Genomic DNA, 19,809 nt, shown 5'->3' on the forward strand with positions numbered 1-19,809 from the left:
AAGGATCTCCTGATTCATCTATTAAGCACTATACCTTTTGAATAGCTGTAGTATTTGTTGTTTTCTTAGGATATGGACTAGGGGTCTTTAATTCATACCATCAGTTACATGTTAATAAAAAACCCTTAAGGCTGTGTTCAAGAGCTTGATGCCCATGTGGATAGGCTCCTCTCCCCTTGAGAGTGGCTGGATAGTGTTTCCTCTGCAAATGCCAGGAATACGGCTCGAGGTGCTGCCACAAAGTCTGCAGCAGTCTCACCCTAGCCAGGCAAAAGGGCTCAGCAGCAGGCTCCCCGCCTACTGCGCAGAAGACACCACTTTTCCCTCTACCACCATATGGAGCTAGCGGATGCATCTAAAAAATTCTGGGACAGTTTTGACCTAGGAGTTATGGGTTGGTTTTGCCTTTTACGAAGGGGAATAGTAATAATAGATTCTAAAGCTCTGAAAATATTTTGTGAGTTAGGCAGAGTTTAACAGGTGGAAAAGCCAAAGCACAGAGATCGAGTTAGAACTATGCAGGAGTCTGACAGTTGAGACAGACCTTGTGTTTCTGGAGGTCCGAGTTCAGTGTCTCGGGCAGCCTCAGGATGTTTTGCCAGGATGTTAGAACCTTTGCCAGGATGGCAAACCTGTTAGAACCTTTGCCAGGATGTTAGACTACTGACCTCTTGGTAGAACTATCTCACCTCTATGAGCTGTGGTCAAATCCTCCTGTACCCCAGGTAACCCCTGGCCTTTTCACTTGTTTGTTGAATGGCCTGAAAAACATTCCCTGCCAGGCAGTGAAAAATAGTTGCGGCACAGCAAGCATTGCCATCTCCTCTCTGGCTTTTGCCCTGTGAGAGTTCCTCATTCACCTTAATTCACTGATTTTGTCTGTACTCATGTTGGTTTTATTTTCTTTTTTTTTTTTTTAACAGTGTATTGGTTATCTTGCTGTACAAACCCAAGTGGAAACGAGGCACTTGTGTTTCCTGTGAAAGGGGTAGCCAGATCTATACCCACACTTCTGGACCTGACATCTCTTAGATCGTAATGATAAAGGTATGGTATCTTATCTCCATTGCTTGCTTGATTATTTTAGTGGGGAGCGCACGTGCACTCATCCTGTGGTAAAGGACACTTCTATTTTCATTTAAGCAGTGAAGACATGACCCATGCTAAGCCCAGGTGCCGCTGAGATGCTTGTCCATCTGCTCAAAGGCTGCTGGTCCATAGTGGGTGGCTGTCATTTTGTCTACCCATGCCTGATGAGGTTCAGGTTAATGTTAGATCACTTGTAGCTAGTAATCAAACAGAGCTAATTCTACTGTAACTTGTTGGCAGAGTGGGAAAGGAAGGCACAGCACAGATGAAAACTGAAAGTGGATTTGCTTCTACTTCTCCAGAACTTACTTTCCTTCTTAGGTCATACAGCATCTTGGTGTCTGTTGTCTATGTGTATTTGTACTCCACTGGCACAATCTTATAGGTAAGAACTTAATTTTAAAAGAGCATGTTTAACACAAGGCAAAATTAAAAGCAATTCATTAGTTGAGAGCCAAATGTGCGAGAAGGAACATCATTTGTCTGCATTCTGGCTGCTCATTCATCTAACTGTGTAGGCAGAAAAAATGTGAAGAGATTCTGAATCTAGAGGTTCACAAATATGCGTACATGGACTTCAGGGCAATATAGATTTGTGCGAGTACTTTTGTTTGGCTGTAAGGTTTTTTACAGACTGGAGTGAATGGCTGTATGTCATAGCATCAGACTGTAGAAACAGTGCTTGAAGACATAAATAGGTATGGAGAATGAATTCTGATGAAGGGTGAATATTTGTCGTTTTTTGTCCATTCTTTTGTCCCTCTCTTCCTATGTTACTGCTTAAGAAATTGGAATCAAAACCCTATATATAATAATCATATTATTTTAAAGCAAATATCCTGCAGCAGTGATCAGCGTCACTGAAAAAAAGAACAGCAGTCAGATAAATGACAGTCTTGTCACTGCTTGGCAAACATGCCGTCCTTAAGTTACAGCTAAAGCAAAGTTAAATTGGGCAAAAATAAGCCAAGAAACAGAGAAATGCGAAGAAGGGACTCTAGTGACTCAAGAGATTTGGCTGTCGTCTTCTGTTGTTTCCATGCCTTACAGTAGCTGTTATCAGTAATTCAGGAAGTGAGTTGCTGGGATACGGATAGAACTTAGTACTGCTGATAAGGAAGTGAAATGATTGAAATGCCTGGTGTAGTGTTAGATAAGATGAAATGCCTAGTTTATCTCACGAGCAGAATTCTAGCAAGATCCAGGGAGGCTGTGCAGCTTTATTCAGTAAAAAGCTGCAGGCTACCTGAGTGACCGCCATACAAGCCAAACAGGATGGGAACTTTATATCAAGAATCTTCCCTGCACAGATCCCTTCGTTTGAGCATGGGAGGATTTTGTGTTTCTGATTACATAAAGAGATTTACGGTAAGGGACTTCTTGGTGTTCCATGGCGAGCTGAGTTTGAAAGTACACTTTCTAGATGGCACAGTATTGGTTCCTGTGCCTTTTGTAAAAGGCTGTGTGTGTTTGACATTCTTGGCCAGGATGTGCGGCCTGTTGGCTTGCAAAACACCTGCCGATGTCAAGGAGGTGTTTCTGAAATGATGAGTGCAGGCTTTGCCTTCGTAAATAAATTTATTTTTCGTGAGAGCTTTGCACATTAAAACTCTTATTCCAAGCAGTATGTTTGTAGCATAGGATGCCAGACTGCCATTCCAATTATGTGGAGTTTGGTTGTTACAGCTTTTTGCTTTGGTTGTCATATGTCTGAGTTTTAAGGCAATGAATCTGTCGGCAGGCTCACACTGAGACAATTTAATGAGGAGCCAAATTCTGTATTGACCTATGGTAAAAGCAGTGCAATCAACTTGAATGCCAGGTGCTCAACACCTCAAATCTGTGCTCTTAGAAGTTGTGAGATCAGAACCCCATTGCAAAAGGGTCTGAGGAAACAAAGCAAAAGACTAAAGACGTTCACTCTGTGAAAGCTTAACCCCCGGTTGACAGGCTGCAAACCCAGCAAGAGGAGAGAGATGTAGAGGTGTTACTGGTGGAAGAGAGAATAGGAATCTGCTTTTCTACCATTATAACGTATTCATCAAACCATGCCGTGTTTTAGTGCTATCTGTGGAGTTAAGTTTTGGTTGCTACAGTGGTAGGAAGTCTAGGGAAACACTGTTTCTGGGTTTTTTCAGTTTGTTTGCATTTGCCTACTTTTTGAGTTGCTGAAGAGATGATTACCATCCAGACAGAAGCAGAAAATGGACTTAAGCAACCTTGAAAAGGATGCCATGTACATATAATATAGTTCAAGTAATTAAAAAAAAAAAAGTTCTAGGAGTTGCATTTTAAATGAGGATGGGTCAGATTGTAGTGGGGGTTTTTTAGGGTTGTCTTCTTTCAAAATTTTGAAGGAAGAATTTCCTCATGTATTTTGCTCAATGCTAGCTCTAATGGGCTTTCATAAAGAGTTTATATTTGTAATCGTTTAGTTCTTTAAAAAGCCAATGGAGTAAATGAACTAAATCAAGTGATAAACCAAATTCTAGCCCAGTTGAAGAAAATAACAAAATTGCTACTAATTTCAACAAGTAGGATCTTGTTCCAAAGCCTCAAATTAATCTAATGTACTATTACATGTAGTGGATTTAATATAGCCAACAGTACAATATGATTTTCTGGATATCATTTATTACATAAGAAAAAAAATGACTCAGAAGAGTAGATACGTTTCATGCCCCTCTGGCCACATGCTTTACTGTCCATTTATGGCAACATAGCAGAAAAACACATTTGGTCTATTAATTTAATTGAATGTACTATTCAAGTGTTCTTCATGATGAAAAGATAATGATGTGTTTAAATTGTCGATGTTCAACTTTTTGTTAGAGAAGGATATTGAACACCCTGAAATACACGCGGTTTTCTTTAGCTTGTTGCCAGAGGACTGCATGAAAGATATTTCAGGAAGGACTGCAGAAGGTGGCTTTAGAACCGTTAAAGCAAATGATCAGGGTTTTTTGGACTAGTCGTGTCTTGGGGAAAAAAAAATCAGTACTGCAGTTCTCTGTCTACATGGCATTCTGTGGCTTGGCTCTGCGCAGAGCAGAGTTAGTATTTCACAATAATATTAAGGCTATAGTGAGATTCAGAATATCTTGTTTCTCTGTAATTGATCTGTTGGGTGACTAATTCTTTCATATTCGTTGCTTCAGTTTCCCTTTCTGTAAAATTAGTGATAATGATACTTCTCCTCTGAAAACACATTAAGGTCCACAGGTAAAAGCTATCTTTAGATTTAGTTTGATTTATTGGTTTTCCTAGTCCTCAGTGAGCTAGGAATCAAAAATAACTATGGTTTGGATGTCTTGCATTGGATTACATCACTCCGGCCAGTTTACCAAACTCGTGTTTATCGCTTGGAAAATCATTCTTTGTTTTATTCACAAAGCTAGCACTCAAATTCATTCTTGGAGTATGTCACCAGCAGAGAAGCATATAGGGATAAATACTGTCTTGGACCGTGCATACAGTTCCTACTAAAGTTGGTGAGAACTGCTCTAATCTGTAAGCTTAATATTAACACTAGTGAGACCTCTATTCTCCCATGTAGAATGGCAGTCTATAAGTTGGGTTTGAGCCTGTTCCAGCAGGGTCTGATGAGTGTATGTACACTTCTGATTTCCATGGTTGCAGTGTGGAACCTGTTTGTTTGCCTGTTTGTTGACTGTAGTCTCTTTTTGGCGTAGTACTTGATGATCTGCCTCTTGTACTCAAGTGAGTGGCTGGCTCAGCTGATCCTGGTGTTATGGAAGAACTCATAACGCTAGGCAGCTCTGTAAACAGTGGCCTGACTTGTGTTTACAGACTGCTTGGAAATTTGTGTTATTGCTCAGCTGTACAGGAGGGCGTGGTTCATGCTCAAGCAGTAAGATGAGGCGTTTTGTGTTTCCAAAATTAATCAGACTCTTCATTAGTAGAGGCGGTGATAGAAGTGTCCTAACATGTGCCTGAAGACCAAGTTGCCTATATTTCCATCAGGCTTTTCCTTCCCATGAGCTGAACAACTTCGATGTTCAGGTGCATCCGTCCTTTAACTGCCCTCTTTCTTCTGCTGATTTGCTGGAGCTGACTCTTATTTTAGGACACGGTCACTTAATGAGATTACCTGAAGTCACCTAGTCCTTCACATAAGCTAATCTTGTTGCTCCTCTCCTACTTCTTGTTCGTGATAGAGGGTGTGCACTCCACTATCATTTTTTTGGATAATATCTTGCTTGTTTTGCTGTTCAGACTTTGCTATTTCTTCTGGGAGTCCTGTGTAGGGTTATTTGGAACTTCTCAGGTACTCTTGGTTCACATCTTGACTATTGTGTATTTGTTTTTGAATATCTTGCACTGCACAACAATTACCTTTGTTTTAGTCTTGCTTTGAAGAGTTGTCTCCCGTTTTGTGTAGTTATTTGATGCTTGGATTACAGAGCTGCTGGGATAGGCCTGATGGAGACCAGTCCTTGGCACCTGCAGTTCAGGCTCCTGTTTACCTGTGGAGTCATTCCTTTACTCAGCAGACTACATCTGGGATCCCAGGCTCTGGGGCAGTCTGTGTGCTGCAGAGGTCTAAATTACCATCCTTGGGTCCAGCATCCTGGTAGGCTGTGTGCAGACTGCTATGGAGATCTGGTAAAAAGGTGGGCAGACTGGAAAAAAAAATTTTAAAAATCAATGGAAACAGTAAGCCATTCTGAAGGATGGGAATTTTAGAAAAATACACGGTTGGAAAATTTCTGAGCATTTTAATTGTTAACACTGTCTTCCCAGGCTTTGTGGGAACTCAAGAGAAAGGTGTCATATGCTCCAATTTAACTTTTGCACCAGTGTATAGTGGTTTGCAGTCTAAATATATGCTATTGAGTATCCTTTCAGACAGTTCATATCCCAGAAACTAGAGTAGTAAACTATATATAGTCTCTGACATTGCAAACCAGGTTTGTTTTCACCTTCTCCCATGGCTGAATTGAGATAGCAGGGGCTAGCAGGTCCTCCTGCTGTTGTCTTCTATATTTGTGTCTCACCTTTTACGCTCTCATTTGTGTCCTCGTTTTGGTGTTCAGGCTTGAGCAGTACATGTGCTTTCTGGCTCATCCAGCTTATTTACGCATGCCTCTGACTTCAGGTATGTGCTGTCCCGAATGCTTCTTTTCAGAGACCTGATTCCTTCCAGCACTGCCACTGCATGCTCACTGGTATTGTATGGGGCTGGGTACAATCAAATAGAAATGCCCTTTTCCCATAAATAGCTCTGTTCTGGATATTTTCTTGGTGGGTTCCTGTCCCTAGTTTCAGCTGAAGTCCCCCAGAAGCCCAGTGTGGGGAGCTTCAGCTTCAGGGTCCTGGTTAATTCTCAGCACCTCTTTAGGAATTGGCACAGCTTGAATTGCATCTTCCTTGACCTCTCTTTCCATAAAAAGAAAATAGTTTGCTACAAATTTGAATAATGACCTTCTTGTTTCTTCTGAGTTTGCTTTATACAGAATTTTCAGTCTTAGGGCCAGAAAACACTGGCACAAGTTATCAAACGGCTGACTGGGTCATCCGGCCCTGTGCAGCAGTTCTCACCATGGCTGTCAGCGATCATTTGTCTTGGTAAGTCAGGTAGAAGGCTGCCAGTCGTTGCTGTGGGGCATTGAGCTTGTTTCAGTGCGCTTTCCACTGGTTATGGTCAATGCGGAATTTCATAAGATCCATTCTTCATTAGATTGTTTAGAGAAACTGTTGCAGAATTTTCCTGTCCCTTGTTTTGTGGCTGAACAAGAGCCAGGGAGCTCTGTATTCCATCATTTTCATGGACTATGTAGAGACTCTTGCTAGGTGTAACTTGCTGACCTCTCTGCAGAATATTACTGCAGTCTTTTCCAGCATCCAGCCCAGTGTTTTAACTACTCTCCTAATTTCTTACACTAAGATCTTGATGTAGTGTTACTAGATGTGTGGCTGGCACTGCCCTACTGTCCTTCAGTGACAAACACTGCTGATACCAACTAATATGAAATCCAAACCATTTATATCCTGGATCTTCTATCCACAGTGTTACTTGCTTGCTTTCCCCTGAGTGATTTTGCTTTATGGTGCCAGGACTCAGTGCTGTTTTTTCAGTCTAACACTGATTATCAGTGTATCTGGGTTTACACTACAGCTGTCTCTGTAATGCGTCTGGAGATTAATTTGTCACTGATCTAATAGCAGAATTGCAAAATTGATGGTTAAGTAGTTTTAATTCAGGAGCTTCTTGTGAGTGCAGAGAACGATCTATGTGCTTGCTTAAAATGAATATTCTGGAGTCTGTTGCCTGTCGATTTAAGGTAGCAAGGTGGTTCAGAAGCAAAACTTCCTGAGTTCTGATAGAAGCCTTGCAGAGAAGCACTGGGGGTACTTACTGTTCCGGGGGTGGAAATGGCCGCACCAAACGTGCGCTGGATTTCTGGTTTTACTAGATATTTGTGCTGAGGTACAGATGGAGAAATGGATCACTGTGTTTAGTCGTATCACTGTGGCCCTAACTCAAGGCTTCTAATTCACACCCAACTGTTCTTAAACTATCTGCTTTGGAGAGATAAACTTAAAAAATTGCCTTCACTTTTCTTGCTCTGGAAAGCTTGATGTCTGTTAGCTGCTTTCTGCAGTTCCACTGGCATGCAGTGTAATTTTCTTTTAGACGAGCTTTTCTGTAGACAAGATTCTCTTGTTTGTTTCCTGTATCTTTCTTCCAACTTGATGAAAGACATTATAAATTTAGCTGGAGATCTTTTGCACATCTGAAATTGAGGCAGCAGTGTTTTTTGCCAGACGTTTAAGCATTCACCTAAAGGAATGCAAGTGGCTTCTCTGTGAGTATTTGATTACTGAGAAGAGTTCGCAAAACCACCAGCTTTTGTGCCCAAAGTCTCTTGCTCTGAATCCTTTTCAAAGCAGAGTTTGTGTTGAGACTAAGCCTGAACTGATGAAGTTATTCCTGTGTTTGTGAATGACGTCAAAGCAAAATGTCAGAGATATCTAGATCAGCAGGTGAATATAGCACATAACAGGCTTCATTGTAGGACAGATGACTGCTTACGTGATTTAGAATTTCCTTAATATGGTGTTCTGGTTATTAGTGGGGAATAGCAATACCAAGGAGAGTTCTTAAAAAAACAAATTTTTCCCCCATTGTTAGGTTCCTGTAAGGACCATTATTAGCAAGGAATGCTGAGCACAGTACTTGGCGTTTGTTGTACCACAGTGTCAGATGGAAATGTGAGAGAGAAAAAAATCAGTAACTGAGACTCCAGCTTGCACAAAGCCTGAAACAATGGCACTAACTGCTTTTGCAAGTGCTTCGGAAAAGTTTCCAAAGGCGCGTGCCATTAGCCAAAGCACGCTCAAGTCCAGTCAAATGGTTTGTGAGTGGCTGGAGGCTGCCCCTCCTGTGGCCATCCATGAACACTTCATTCACTTAATTCCAGCGCAGTGCGACGTGATTTGAGATGCCTGTGTGTTTTACCTTTCAAATACTGAAACAATGCAATGCAAAATTGTGCTGGAGGTGATCGTACTTTAGTCAGCAGCTATGAAGGGCAGAAGGGTAGTTGGGGGAACAGTATTACTGCCTTTTAACTTTGGAAATATGTGTGGAGGAGCCAAGGAAATAATTGGATATATTCTTACAGCAGTTGTCAGTCATGGTGCTGAGAAAGGTGAAGTTGGAAATGATGGTTACAAATTGGCAAGTTAGTACAGCTCTATGTGTGCATTTTGTGGTAATTTTTCAAATTTGAAGCTGAGAAGATCTTCTGAAGCAGGAAGGGAACAGAAGACAACACAAAGCACAGTGCAATCTGGTGATTTTCATCTTCTCCAACAAAAGCATGTTGCTGGCAAACCAGAGACTTTTCTGAGGGATTTGATTTGAAGCCAGTCAAACTTCAAGTCAGCGAGAACAATTGTGATGGTTTCAGTGTGTTTTGGAGCAAACTCTGGATTATGTAAGTTTTTTTTTTTTTTTCCCCAAAAAAGTTGGCTGTCTAGAAATAACCCTTTCTTATGCAACAGATCTTTTCCATGTATATATTTATACTGAGTGGCCTATTGCATCACTTCAGTGACAAGAATTTGCTTTTACTGGTTTTATTCCTGTTGGCATTACTGCACAGCCAAGGCTACTCTCCTACATTATGGTGGATCCCTACTGACTTACAATTACTTGTACCTGAGCGAGCTGCCATAGACACAAGAGCTTTTGGCAGATATAAAAGGTGCCCTAGAGTTCTCTGCTGAGCTCCTAGTAGTGGTGAGAAAGCATCTTGCAAATGAGAGGCTTCTTGAATCCAAGGGTAACTTTTGTGGCTGACCTTTAGAAGCAGCAGGCTTTACGAGGAACTGGCTGCATTACATATAAAATCACTGAAATTCAAGGAAAGCAGAATGAGTAACATGACTTTTCTGTTCAATTTTCAGAGAAGAGCTCTTTGTTGAAGGGTGTGGAGGAGTGGGAGGATGAATCCTTACCACCATACCAGGGAAACATTGCTAATTACCACTCTTCTGGTCCAAGTGCGTAAAGTAGTTTAGTCGTAGCTTGTTGTTTAAAAAAAAAAAAAAAGAGGGGGGAAAAAAAAAGGAGAGAAAAACTTTTGAAAGAATGAAAATTAGAAGTACTGAGACAGCTTCTTAAAGTAGTTTCTGAGAGTAACAGACCTGATGGTGAGAATAAGCTCTGGGGTCAAGTGAGTGAATGTGGATGGGCAACAGGTGCTCTCTTGGCCTCCTGAGAGGCAAAGTAACCTGCAGGAAGGACTTAAAGGTTCTTGTTAAGCCATGTGGGCAAATAGTAAACACTGTTATCTAGAAAGCTCATCACTTTGATGTAAATGAAATGTCATAATTGATCTGTTCAGCTCTCTGCTGTCAGCTGCTTGACAGAGATGCATTACAATACTACATGTGATCGCAGATTCATTAACTGATCCTTAGCTGTGCCACCTCCTTGGGAGCATTATACTTAGACTCAGTTATCTGAAAAAGAATAAAATAGAAGGAGGGGAAGAAGTCAGGACTTGCAAGAGAGTGTTTCATTACCGACTGGAAAAAAAAGTTTATATAGTGATTGTTAAGATTTAGTTGATTTGTGCTGTAGTAGCATTGTACTTTTGAGAGCTAGGCAATACTGAAATGTATCATGCCAGGGTCACTTGGGGAGACTGATAGTGCTTTATAGACTCTTCTACTGTGCAGGTGGATTTCAACCAACAGCCGACATGAGTAAACTGTTAAATGTCAGGTTCTTGACCTTCTAAAGCAGGCGTGGGCCAGTTCCTAGTACAGCACCAAATATGGCAGATGGACATCTTTTGTCTGATTTCAGCAGGAAACCCAGCTATGGGACTAGATAGGCTTACCCAGACTGCATGGCATATCTTGCCCTTGGAAGTTATTCCTCTAAATGAGAGCCAATGGCCCTTTCAGTGCTTGCCATTTGTCATGAGAACTGGTCTCTTGCTGCACCATTACTCTGTGGACATGATTCATTACCTTTCATGTGTCTAGGAAACATGCTGTTCGTGAGAGATTACTCACTGGCTTAATTTTTCAAAAGTTTAGATACCCCAAAAAAATTAAGTTACCCTTTCATTTGCTGGGGGTGGGGAGGAGGGGAAACTAAGCAGTGTATATTAATGAGCTGCAGCAAGTAGATGTAGATTAAGTAGATTTTCAGTGTAACTTGAAAAAGTTGACAACTGGTTTCTAAATATGTAAAGGATATTTATTAGTATTTTTTTTGCCTCATTAGTGTTAGCAGATGTAGCCAGATTGTTTTGAACTTATCTGCTGTTTGGTTTATTTCTTTTTCTAAGCTCCTGATGTATGTTTCACCACATTGAGTTCTTTATCTCCCTAGAACTCTGTTGCATTGCAACCATTGCAAACCTCTCCCAACGCCCTCAAGTTCTCTATAAAACTTTGACTTTGTTTTGGCCTTTTAAAAGGTTATTTTTTCATTTACCTTCATATTTTCAGCCATCTCCAGTTTTACTATGTTGTTGGAAGCGGTGCAATAATCTAATGAGATGATCTGTTTGAGCAGCTGGTTTTAACCTCTGTGACATTTCTTGTTTGGGATATAAGCCTCTTCTGTCACTTTACTACATGCTGTAGATGATTATTTTTTTTTTACTTTTTTTTCTCTTCACCCCATCTTTGAGTCTTTTCCTTCCCTTGGATCAGAGGAGGGATCATAACTGAACCGCCATATCTATCATTCTTTGTGTTGAATGTGAATTTTTCTCTTTGTTTTCTGAGATCTCTCTTTCACAACTTGGGAGGGTGTGTGGGGGATTGAAGCCAAACAGGAATAAACTCTCATTTGCCCCTTGAGAATAGAAGTGTCTTTGGCATCATCAATTCAAGGTCATTTGCAGTTCTGGTTCTCCAGCATTTGTATTCCTTCTCTTTGGCACTCCTGAGAAACTTGATAGCTTGGAGGTATTTTAAAGGTATCCAAGAAGTTCATTTCAGTTCAGCTCTTAATGGAATGGAGGCAGTTGCCTACACACTCCAGATCACAGTGCTCATTTTTTGTTACCTGGTAGAAACAAGCAGAAATCCACAGGAGACCGGTTACCACCAGAAACTTTAATCAAGTTACATCCAGGCTGTGATGGGGTCTTGTGTCTCATCAGTTTGTTTTGCCAGTCACATCATGGGGTGACTGAGCATAGCTCTGCACTCTACAGAGGTCCTGCAAGATTCACTGGTGTTCGTTGCTCATACAACACTTCTTTAGATGTAATTTGGGGAGTACTGAAGATGAAGCAACATGCGTTGCAACATGTAAGTGCAAAATGTCATTATAAGCAATAGCTCCTCACAAAGAAAAAGTGAGTTTAATAGGCTATTACATTTGTTACAATAACTGCACTTTTTTGTGATGTTTAAGGAGGGGTACACTGTGATCTGCAATATGCAATCAGGCAATTTAGGGTTTTTTTCTTATTTTTTTGGGTAAGTATTGAAAGGCTTGAGACTGTTACTGGAACTGAATGCTCTCTTCAGGCTGCTCAAATAAGATGCAAACATTGGGCACTAAATCAATGTTCTGAACAAAAATTGCCTTCTATTGCAATTCAAAGCAAAAGGAAGACAAGACTTTTTGCCAGAACTTGAGCATATTATCATCCAGAAGACAAAACAATCAGTTAGATTCGTTGGAGCCATTTTTATTTTTTGTGTGTTTACCAGAAGTTTAAAAGGCGAGAAAGGGGAGAAGGAAATCAAAATAAAAAAGAAAAGCTGACCTTAATAACTTTGTGGTAGATGTTTAAAACTTCTTACTATGGGCCAAATGATGTTTCCTTCTTCTCTGTCCTTCATTCCACCCATAACTTTGCAGTTGCTTATGGATGCACTGTGTGATATAAGTAGTGTTATAAGCTGAACAGCTGTATCTGAGTTGGAGGCAGCTTTGGCTGTATCTTCCCTGTATGTACCTCAGACAACACTAGCAAGGAATATTTGCTGCATGTAGCAAGAATTCTCCATAGCACGGTATCTTACACATCTCAGTGCACAGTGTGAGTAGGTAGGTGGTGAAATACGTTCCATATAGCTGGAATATATAGTGTATGCGGCTGAATCAGGAGAAGGAAGAGATGATTTGTGCCCCTCGAGCTGCAGTCAGGCAAGTCTGCTTGTGTAAAGTAATATAAATTCAGAGATTTCCTTCCTGGTTTTTTTTAATCTTTTTTGTTTTACACAGCGTTTACCATTAGAGTCCATTGTATGTGAGGCGGATTAAATAATCAGAATTATGTGAATAACACCACTAGTAAATAACAGTGGGGCAGCATTAATGCTTTTGGCTCTCAGTTGCTAAATAATTTAGAAGGTTCAAGATTTCAAAAGACTCCCATTTGCCCACAAGCACACACAGAGGCCAGTGCACTTTTATTGTACTTGCATTGTTTCACGACTGTGCGTGCTGCGCCCGTAATAGCACACTGCTGGTGGGAACTTAAGTTCTAAGCATGCAACTGTGGCTGACTCTATGGCTAGGTTTCCTTACTGAAATATTTGCTGCAAGTAGTCCAACTTTAAATATAACAATTGAATGACTCTACCTCTTTCTTTTTGTCCCTAAGAGGACAACATTCAGCTGGTACTCTTGATTTAGTAAAAATGTTGGCTGTTTTGATTATTTATTATCAAGAATGTTTGTAGGCTTGAAAGAATTAATTACTTAAAGGCATTTGTCTGAAAATTCTGATTCTTTAAATGCAGTAGTGGAGTTTTATTGCCACTGTCCTATACTTTCAAGGTAGTTATATGTTTTACTGCGTTGTATGCTTGGTTATCAAAATAAGATTATATAAGGTATCATAAAACTTATGCCATACTATCCCAGACCACTGTGAAAATACCAATGACTTTAAATATTTTTTTTTTTTGATCAGGAGAAGCGACATTGCATGAAATGCCAACTCCCATCAGCTTTCACAGGCCAAATTTTCTTCTAGAGTCATTGCTTGGTATTCAAACCCTCCCTTGAAGGTGATGAACAGTCCAAGTATTAAACCTTTTGGTATCTTTTGTAAAGCCGGTTATTGGCCTCTAAATGTCACAGAACCATCAGGCTGGCTATAATACTTGGTGGCTTTTGTAGACATAACAGTTTTATTTTTTATAGTAAAAAAGCCTTGTCTTACAGAAGTGGAAAGGACTTACCATCTTGTCAAGAGGGTAATTTTAGTGCCACTACTGCTCTGCAGTGTGTAGGGGAAGGATTTTAATTTCTAGAATGTCCTATCCCATATAGCAAATTCACTTTTTCCAAAAAAGGAGGAAGGGACTGGAGGCAAAGGAATGCTCGGCATCCCAAAGCCCGTGGCTTTGGTGTGGTTCCGTTGTTCTGTTGCACCAAGACTCCTGTGGCAGCAGCATTTCCCCACTGCTTTCTACCCCTGCTCTACACACATACAGCAGTGAAAAGGGACCTGGGAGAACTAGACGCAGTCATTTGACACAACATGATGTCTGGCATCTCCTGATGCCGCAGCTTATCCTCTGTGGGAGAGGACTGACTCTGGGTCAGTGCTGCGTTGTAAAGACACATTCATTAATGTTTCTAAAGCGTTCAGAACTGTGGCAGTATAAAGTGACTACTGGTCTGTTCTCTAGTGACTGACTGTAACTTTTGTAGTAGACATGCTGTGATTCAGAAGTGAAAGCAAGTCAGTAACAAAGCCTTTAAATAAGATTTATGATTTAATAATTTTGTTGCTAATAGTTGGACTAATTCTGCTGTGCCTTTGTGAAGATTTTTTTTTTACTTGGTTCATTTTCATAGCCTGGGAGAAAGATTTAATTTTAGAAGTTTCAGTTGACAAAGACATGCTGGTGCTAGATACGTGTTTCAGATCCTTGTCATTATACTCTATTTTTAAATTCAAGTGCCAGCCAACCTAAAGAGCACGCCCTGGGTCTATGCCGGGTGCTCTGCATCCATGCTACAAAGCTGAATTCTTCTGAGCATTAGCACAAGGCCACCAAATTTACTTTTATATTTTTCCTATTTAATGAAGAGAAATGCTCTAGCAAGTTCTCTTCATTATCACAGAACTAAAACTGGTCATAAAAACAATCCTTCTCCCTCCAGAGGTCTGCTCAGGCATTGGCAATTGTTAAGATGCTTGCCTATCAACAGCCACTCAAGAAAGAATTTTAAATGGTTTTGTGACGTCAAGGAGGCCCAAGAAAATATAGTCTGGTGCCAGATTACCTCCATCATTGAAAGCATGCAGTAAGAAATAGATAACACAGAAATAAATCTTTTGTGCAGTAGCTATCTCATGATATGCTCTAGCGACTCCAATAAGTGAGGTTGTCTGGTGTAGGAATAGCAAAAGAAGATGAACTTTCAGACACTCGTTTTCTAATTTATGATTAATGAGAAGCTGACCTAATCTATCTGACATCCTGCTGTCTGGACAGAATGTCTGCGGGTGGCTTGGACCTTGCAGAGGGAAATGCCCTGACCAAGTTACAGCCTACAAAAGTGAACAATTTAAGTATGATGGACAAAAAACTCTATCTCTTGAATGAAAAGATGGACAAACTGTTGCATTTCCAAGAAGATCTGACAGGCAAACTGCAGCGAGTTAACAAAGGCATTGATGATGTAGAAAAAGGCATTAACAAGCTAACAGTATCCCGAGCAGCTCCTGATGAGACAGATGCAATGAAAAAAGGCCTAAAGGTATCGGACGGTACTCACCAGGCTGATATCCAGAGCATATGCTCAGAAGTGTTGAAATTGATGAAAGCTGCCCAGCTAGATGCCTCAAAGCATAAGGAGAGGCTGGCAAAGATAGAGAAAAGGGTTGATACACTGGATAAAGTTATTACATTTGTGGGAGAAGTATTAAAAAATTCTAAAGTAGTGGATTTCATTCTCAAAGGCATTGTGCCCTGGAAGAAGGGGAGTCTGCTGGAAATCCTTGTTGAGGTTGGTTTTGTTTTACTATTCTTCATATTTTTCTTTATTATGCGGCAGGGCCTTAGGCTCTCCTGCTGATTTCTTGCATAAGGTATAATTCAGGTTTTCCTTTCAGTATTGCTGTTACAGGTTACTGCTGTGGCCTTTGAATTGCAAGCCCCTTAAGGCAGAGACCAAGGCTCAAAACATGCCTTGTGGTCTTATGTCCCAGGTTCCCAAAGTGTGCCAGACAATCCTGTAACAAGCATGAGGAGTAGATTCCTACTGTAAAGGAAAATTCAGCTTCTACCAGTGCTTGAGTATCAGTAATGTCATTCACATTAGTGACTGAATTGAGGCCCCAGTGAAAAGTATGAGTAACATGTTGGAAGCTTCTGTTTCCTTGATTGATATCAATTCTGAATGCAATGCCAGTTCCTAAAACCTGTCCTGACTTACGGCCATATTACTGAGCTTATCGATATGTCCATAGACATCTAAGTTGTCTTTAGCAACATCTTTATGATGAACCTGTGACTTTATCAACTCCATCAACATTGTTCACTCTTCAGATCAAATAGCTCTTGTGTTTGCAAGTTCCTAGATATCAATTCCTATGCATTTCTTAATTATTGAGGACAGTGAGGGAGGAACAGGCAAGACCGGTACAGAGTTGATACGGTGTTTTGGAATAGATTAACCTTGGTTTTAGAAGTTACAGGCATCTGGAATTAGTTTTAGCTAACGGGAGTTTTCTGTTTTCACTATGACTTCTACCCTGCAGTGGGGAAGAAGCGGGGGGAAACTGCAAGAGTTGGAATAGGTTTGTTCATTCCAAGAATCTTCTTGTATGTGGAGGTATGATTACAGTAAGGAGACCTTAGATTCAAATTTAAATGTCCATTTGTATCTTACTCCAAATATTTTTTCACCAAAACTGTAAAATGTTTTGGTGGAGGGTACACCTAAACTTTTACAAGAACAGGGCAATGCTAGATGCTAACGTACCTTTTTGGGCTTTGCGAATGCTCTCCTGGACTCCTGTTTCAAGTGCCAGAGGCTGACAAGTGAGCTAGACTGTTAGGAGACAGAAGAATCTATGAAGAGTTTCCATTAGTATTGAGAACAATAAATCATACGTTGTCAGGTATCAAACATCATAACAGGTATCAATCTTAATTCTGGATAGAGGTGAAGCTTGTACTTGCTTGCAGTTCCAGTTTCAGTTCTACAGATTTTTGGAGAAATGGAAAAGTTTGATACATTTTGGTTAAAGCTGCACTGGTATAAGTTACTGCCTGCGGTCACTGCAAAAGGCTTGGAGGCAGAGACAGTCCTTCGGAGGCTTTACACCTTGGGCTGAAACGGCAGCACAAAGTGTATCGGTGGCCAGGTGAAGATGAGTATAAAGAAGATAAACTAATTTTGTTTCCAGACTGTCAGTTTCGAAGTGAAAACAGCAGTAAGGAGGGATGTAAATAAAGGGAGGTGATGTGAGGGATACTGGAGGAATGTTTCACATGGACTTCTAGCATACTGTTGGGATTAGTTGTCAACTAGCCACTATGCACTGCCTCCTCATCGGTGTTTGCAAAAGAGGAGACTGAAGGAGGTCAGAACTTCATCCAAATGTTATGGATAGGCGGATAGAGACTGAGAGGTGAAATGACCTGCTGGTGGTGACCTGATGGACTAGGATGGGGCAGAGGTCTCTGTCCCAGGCTCTAACCACTGCCTTGGTCGTAGAACAGGCAATGTGTATTGGGCAAGCGGGGAGTTTTATTACTAACTCCCATTTTGCAATGTGACCATCATTGTTCTCCTTTTTTGTTTCTGCTCGTGAACAGTTTTGAAATCAGAGCATAAGGTCAGTTATAAGACCTTAAGATGTGTCTATACTTTGATCACCGGCTGTTGAGTGATATTTGAACTAGGCTTGAATTAGTGAGGTAGCGTACGTGCGTGACCTAGCTGGGGCAACGTGGAGCAAAGCACGGGTGAATTCAAAAACAAATTAGCTTATGCTGAGCCGTGTGCTAACTTTGGTCGAATTTTTGCAGCTTGTTTTGTGATCACGGTATAGACTTGTCCAAAGAGCTCCACAGCTGCACGGGGGTTGCTCACAAAAGGAATTTGCTACTTGCTTGTTTCTGTTTTCCAGCCTTTGCTGTTTTGTAACAGTGTGCTGCTTATCAGGGAGCTGGCTCGGTGCAAGGGTACTCAGTGTGGGGATGGGAGTGGGGAGGTCATGTTTTCATTTCTGTGTGAAGCTGTTTGATGGTACGACAGCATTCCAGGAATGCCATGGGAACTTATGGAAGCCGTTTTGCAGGGTTGGAGTCAAATCAATAAAAGACTGTGAATTGAGCTTCATAGGATCCAAACCTCTAACTTCTTATTTAGAAAACAGACAGAAAAACCCACCAGCATTAAACTGTCACTTATCCAAGGCTTTCTTTGCACATAGGATTTTGCAAGAATAATGTTCCCCCTGGTCATTGTTGCAGGTTTGCTTAGAGCTGTAATAAAAATGGTAATGATTTTTTACTACTTTTACTCTTGGAGTGATTTGTTTTTTGGAAGGGGGGTGGGGAGGGCTTTGTTGTGGCATCTATGTGGTTGGAGCATGAAATCCTTAACCGCTTGTAATACTAACAGATGAAGGGGCTGATTTGCAGCAATCTTGTAATCAGAGTTATCTGCAGAAATATTTCAGATTTGCTTGTTTGCTTGTACAAATAAGGATAGGAGGCTGCTCATCACTAGACTTTAACTGTATGTCAACCAAGAAATAAGTTGTGCCTTATTTTTGTGTAATGCTTTTTGCTAAATATTATTTAGTTTTAATTTGTTTTCAAATGTATTGTTGTGTGAAGCGTTAAGTGGTGCTATTACAAAATATCCCTTCTCCTTTCTTAATTGGAGTAAGAAATGTGCTTAAAAATAAAAAAATCTGCTTCTAGAAGAGAGAAAGTCTGTTTTTAACCATGCCAAAGGTGACACATATAATGTCAAGTACATCTACAAGAGTCACCATAAGGCTTTTTTTTTTTTTTGTATCGTCTCTACCATAGCTCAAATCATGAATCGTTCAATGCCTTGAGACAAATATATCAACAATATCTTCGGAGACATTGCTTATCTTTCAGTCACCAGCCGAAAAGCAACAGAAATACAGTACCATTTATTTTTCTAATCTCTCTGTTATGTTTCACATGTCATGGTTTTTAATCAATATCAGTAAAGATGAAAGGAGGCAAAGTCTTTCGTGGTCAGAATTTTGGAAGGCAGTGAGCTAATGTATTATTCTGTGCCATCTTGTTTTAGAAGTATGCCTGCCTGCAAAAGCAGGGAGAGATTGGAAGAAGGGAGTAAACACAGCAGTAACTAAAAAGTCAGAAGATCAGAGGTGTCAGCGCCTGTTTACAGAATCTGAATACCCACATAGTTGGAGGAACCTAGTGGGAAATAAACACTCTTGGCCATAACTGTTATTTTTGTGTTCCCCTGTCATTTTTAGGCCAAAGATAAGCCTGAGGAGAGCGGTGCAAAACCTAAGCATGTGCTTAGTAACAGAGGAACCCAAACTGAAAGCAAGAAGCCTCTGGAAGGTATGTATCACTCCAGGCATGCTACAAGCTTCGACTCTAGAATGTGCAGCAGACAAACTGGAAATTAATAGCCTGCTATTTCTCACTACCTGAATTACTCAAATGTAACCAAGTAACTTTGTCCACCGGTACTGGGAAAATAATTGTTCTCACCTCCTCCCCAAGATGATCTGTCCCCCGGATCAAACCCCACAAAACGCTAGAAGATCAAGAAACTAAAAGAAGCACCTTTATTTGGCTGCACAGGTTTCTTGCTTTGGAATTATAGTGAGATGAAGTAAGAGAGCAGTACTTGTTCAGAGACACCATGAAGGTAGTGGCAGTATCGCATAGCGAACCTAATAAATTCTTTCCCCTTAACATATCTGAAGTCCTCCCTCCTCCCCTCTCTGAAAAAGGAACATGTTGACATTGGGAATATCTTTTTTTCATCAACAAGTTTCATTGCCATGTCAGGGCTAGATTCCTATTTAGGACCCATCTGTCAGGGCATTGCCCTGTTGCATCCATTATTTATGCCTGTGGAGTTGCAACAGGGGTGAACGTGATGTTGAGCGGGCCCTGTCGTGCTGTCGTCTTCACAAATTGTTAGTGAATCGTCTATGGGAGATCCCCTTTTTAGCTTCATCATTTAGGAAGTGACAAAAATAAAGCAGATGG

General features: G+C 40.7%; 1 protein-coding gene across 4 annotated transcripts in view; it reads left to right on the forward strand.

Annotated features, from left to right (window-relative positions):
• Positions 1 to 923: 923 nt before the first annotated feature.
• Positions 924 to 19,809, forward strand: part of MYLK3 (myosin light chain kinase 3) — a 36,778-nt gene continuing 17,892 nt past the window's right edge. Inside the window, exons 1-2 of one of the 4 annotated variants that reach the window (XM_054199700.1) lie at positions 924 to 1,047; positions 19,059 to 19,149. In XM_054199700.1, the coding sequence (XP_054055675.1) occupies positions 1,039 to 1,047; positions 19,059 to 19,149 (100 nt within the window). In that variant the 5' untranslated portion in view covers positions 924 to 1,038. Of the gene's footprint in view, positions 1,048 to 2,300; positions 2,458 to 14,610; positions 15,569 to 17,785; positions 18,072 to 19,058; positions 19,150 to 19,809 lie in introns of those variants that run through there. The other 3 variants (XM_054199698.1, XM_054199697.1, XM_054199699.1) reach the window with 3 other exon arrangements.

This window comes from Rissa tridactyla, chromosome 4 (genome assembly GCF_028500815.1).
Source record: "Rissa tridactyla isolate bRisTri1 chromosome 4, bRisTri1.patW.cur.20221130, whole genome shotgun sequence".
Lineage (NCBI taxonomy): Eukaryota > Metazoa > Chordata > Aves > Charadriiformes > Laridae > Rissa > Rissa tridactyla.